The sequence below is a fragment of the Diceros bicornis genome, chromosome 13 (genome assembly GCF_020826845.1).
Source record: "Diceros bicornis minor isolate mBicDic1 chromosome 13, mDicBic1.mat.cur, whole genome shotgun sequence".
NCBI classification, from domain to species: domain Eukaryota; kingdom Metazoa; phylum Chordata; class Mammalia; order Perissodactyla; family Rhinocerotidae; genus Diceros; species Diceros bicornis.
In genome coordinates, this window is record NC_080752.1 from 10,343,638 (window position 1) to 10,347,352 (window position 3,715).

Consider the following 3,715-nt stretch of genomic DNA (forward strand, 5'->3'; position numbering starts at 1 on the left):
CGCCGGGCCCCTCCGCGGAGGCACTGCGCCCGCCCCCTCCCGCCCCGCCCCAGCCCGCTTAGGGAGCTCCGCCCCGGGCTCGCGCTCTTCCGCCTTAGGCAGCCGCTGGGCGGGAGGGACTAATCCCCCGAGCCCCCACCCGGGCGGACTGGGGGCCGAGACCGGCCAGGGTAAGGGGAGGCCTCAGCTCCTTCCGCCCGCGCCCCGGCTGTAGGCGCCCGCTCCGGGTCGCGGGGCAGGGGAGAGAGCGGCCGGTCGGGTACTCCCCGCGAGGTGAGAGCGGCCGAGTTGGGCCACGAGGGGGCGCTGCGAAGCTGGGGGACACCCCTCCCTGCCTGCCTCAGTCCCCCGCCCCCTCCCCGCCCGCGCGCAAAACACAGTCGCCCCAGAGGCAGCGCGGCGGAGCCGGAGCCGCGGCCGGAGCGGAGCCGGAGCACGGCGGTGGTGGCGGCGGCACCATGACCCTGGGCAGCTGCTGCTGCGAGATCATGTCCTCCGAGAGCTCCCCGGCCGCGCTGTCCGAGGCCGACGCAGACATAGACGTGGTGGGCGGCGGCGGCAGCGGTGCGGGGGAGCTCCCTGCCCGCTCCGGGCCCCGCGCCCCTCGGGACGTGCTCCCCCATGGCCCCGAGCCTCCCCCGGAGGAAGCCGAGGCGGACGCAGCTGAGGACGAGGAGTCGGGCGGCTGCTCGGACGGCGAGCCCCGCGCTCTAGCGCCCCGGGGGGCGGCGGCTGCAGCGGGAAGCCCCGGGCCAGGCGCGGCGGCGGCTCGGGGCGCGGCGGGGCCCGGGCCGGGACCGCCGTCGGGGGGCGCGGCGACGCGGAGCCCGCTGGTGAAGCCGCCCTACTCGTACATCGCGCTCATCACCATGGCCATCCTGCAGAGCCCCAAGAAGCGCCTGACGCTGAGCGAGATCTGCGAGTTCATCAGCGGCCGCTTCCCCTACTACCGGGAGAAGTTCCCCGCCTGGCAGAACAGCATCCGCCACAACCTCTCGCTCAACGACTGCTTCGTCAAGATTCCCCGCGAGCCGGGCAACCCGGGCAAGGGCAACTATTGGACGCTGGACCCGGAGTCGGCCGACATGTTCGACAACGGCAGCTTCCTGCGGCGGCGAAAGCGCTTCAAGCGGCAGCCGCTACCGCCGCCGCATCCACATACGCACCCTCACCCGGAGCTGCTGTTGCGTGGCGGGGCTGCAGCGGCGGGGGACCCCGGCGCCTTTCTGCCGGGCTTCGCCGCTTACGGAGCCTACGGCTATGGCTACGGGTTGGCGCTCCCGGCCTACGGCGCACCCCCACCGGGCCCGGCCCCGCATCCGCATCCACACCCGCACGCCTTCGCTTTCGCCGCCGCCGCCGCTCCTTGCCAGCTGTCTGTACCCCCAGGCCGTGCCGCTGCGCCTCCACCCGGACCTCCGACGGCCTCGGTGTTCGCAGGCGCAGCCTCGGCTCCGGCCCCTGCGCCTGCCCCCGGCGCAGGGTCGGGCCCGGGCCCCGCAGGCCTGCCCGCTTTTCTGGGCGCGGAGCTGGGCTGCGCCAAAGCCTTCTACCCCGCGTCCCTGAGCCCTCCCGCAGCCGGCACCGCGGCTGGTCTGTCCACCGCACTCCTGCGCCAGGGCCTCAAGACGGACGCGGGCGGTGGTGCGGGCGGCGGGGGCGCTGGGGCCGGGCAGAGGCCTTCCTTCTCTATAGACCACATCATGGGCCACGGTGGCGGCGGGGCCGCACCCCCGGGCGGAGGCGAGGGCTCCCCGGGATCGCCGTTCGCGGCGGCGGCGGGTCCTGGAGGTCAAGCCCAGGTCTTGGCCATGCTGACTGCCCCGGCCCTGGCTCCAGTGGCCGGCCACATCCGCCTCTCCCACCCCGGGGACGCGCTCCTGTCCTCAGGGCCCCCGTTTGCCGGCAAAGTCGCCGGCCTTAGTGGCTGCCACTTCTGACCGCGTCGGCTAAGGGCCGGTTAGGCCCGCACTCCTCAGCCTCTCCCGGGAGCTCCTGCGGTCCCAGCGGAACTCAGGGAGTCTATTTATGAAGAGTCTCCAGACTTTGGGCCGGCGCGCGTGACTTGGCACTTCAGGCTTCACGCTCAGAATCTCGCCGATAGTTGGGACGAAGCGGGCTCCCTAGCTCAGGGAGAGGCCCGGGTCTACGCGAGGAGGTCGCAAGCCATGATCCCGTTCCAATCAGAGCAGTAAAAGAGGGAGGGGGGAGTCTTCGCTTTTTGCCAGCCTCTGCGCCTCTCGGCAGCCCCGGAAGAATGCTCTCCCGGAGAGATGCCTGCCCAGGCCCCGCGGATCCCTCCACCAACACCGACTGCGCAGAGAGGTCACCCTTTCTGCCTCTCCCTCACTCCTTCCTCAAGTTTTAGGCTCTGCTTGTCCAATATTATAATTTAAAGACACTATTATCCGCTTTGTGCTTAAAAGAAAAATTCAACTTTTTTTTCCTTGCTGTTCTCCAAGGAGTTTTCTTCTCTCTGAAGCCTAAAGGAGTGTCTACACAGACGAAGCTGAAGGAAGAGGTGAAGCGAGGGGTCTCCACAATGCCTGCGGAAACCCCAAATCCCACTTCACGAGAAACATCCTCCCTCTTTTGTGTTGGGGTGCTTTTGAAGGAATTTTTCCCTTTTCCTGTGGCCGGCTGGGTCCAGCCATCCAGGGCCAGCAGTCCTCTCAGCGTTCTGCTCTGTCCCAGGCCCTGGGATATTTATTGTAGCTAAAGGCAGTGAGGTTGGGGTGGGAGAGGAGGTCTGGGTCAGGGGCTGGAGAGGTGGGGGTGGGGTGGGTGAGGGCACATCCTGTGGCAGGGGGTCCTGTAATTATGTGTAAATATCTGTACAGCGGGCTGCTATCTGCGTTCTCTGTCCACTGGGTGTGCATTGATTTAGAACCGCGGGGAGACTCTGAAATCATCTGATGGTTTGTGTGGAAGAAAAGAAAAATCTGTCTCCTCCCCTCCCCATTGATGTCAGTTGAATAAATGTATGTGAACTCCAGCAGTCACCAGCTTGGTCTGCTTGCCTGCACTCCCCTTTCCCGGTTGGGGCTCTCCCAGAAGACCCCCAGCTCTCGGGCAGCCCAGTCAGGCAGAGGAGGGCTTGGGCTTACCAGATACGGGGGACACTGGCCTTGGCCTTCAGCTGTTAATGGGGCCAGGACTCTGGGAAGCCTCTGACCCCTCCAGCACTTTCATTTTCGCTCTGGTCCTGGGAAGGTTTCTGCCTGGGGCTCTGCAGAGAGGTTTTGTTTCAGATGCACCTGGGGATTCTCATCTCCTTCCAGTTTGGACTTGAGCGTGGCCTGGGCAGATCTAGTTGCCCAGTGCTCGTGGACACTGCCCCATGAAGTAAAGTTTGAGGGAATGTGTCTCTTGATGCATATTCTGTGTGCTTCTGCATGTGGGGGCTTTTATGGAGCTTCAGATTTGTGTTCATGTTTGTCTGGGTTATCACATATCCTTGCTTTTTGTCCTTTTTTGGGGGGGGAGTGTGACTTGTATTTCGCAATATTTGTGTTTTTATTTCTGTGTGTGTCGGTGAACGTGTCTCTGTGTTTGTGATTCTCTGTCACTGTCTCTTTCTGTGTCCCTAGGAGGAGAGAGGTTTTTCTTTGGCCACTGTAGGGCCGTCTTTGGGTCCCTCGCCCTCCTGGCACATGGAACAGTCAGTGAAAGGACTGAACTGCGGACTGTGAAGTTCCTCTCTCCTGCAGCCGAG

The 3,715-nt window shown here is 65.0% G+C and overlaps 1 protein-coding gene across 1 annotated transcript; it reads left to right on the forward strand.

Annotated features, from left to right (window-relative positions):
• The first annotated feature begins 393 nt into the window (after positions 1-393).
• FOXD2 (forkhead box D2) lies at positions 394-2,721 on the forward strand. The gene has a single exon (XM_058551978.1). The coding sequence runs from the start codon at positions 459-461 to the stop codon at positions 1,938-1,940; it is 1,482 nt and encodes a 493-aa protein (XP_058407961.1). The 5' UTR covers positions 394-458; the 3' UTR covers positions 1,941-2,721.
• Positions 2,722-3,715: the final 994 nt, after the last annotated feature.

Excerpts from the sequence above, each read along its gene's own strand:
- FOXD2 (XM_058551978.1), top strand. The coding sequence starts at position 459 with ATGACCCTGGGCAGCTGCTGCTGCGAGATCATGTCCTCCGAGAGCTCC.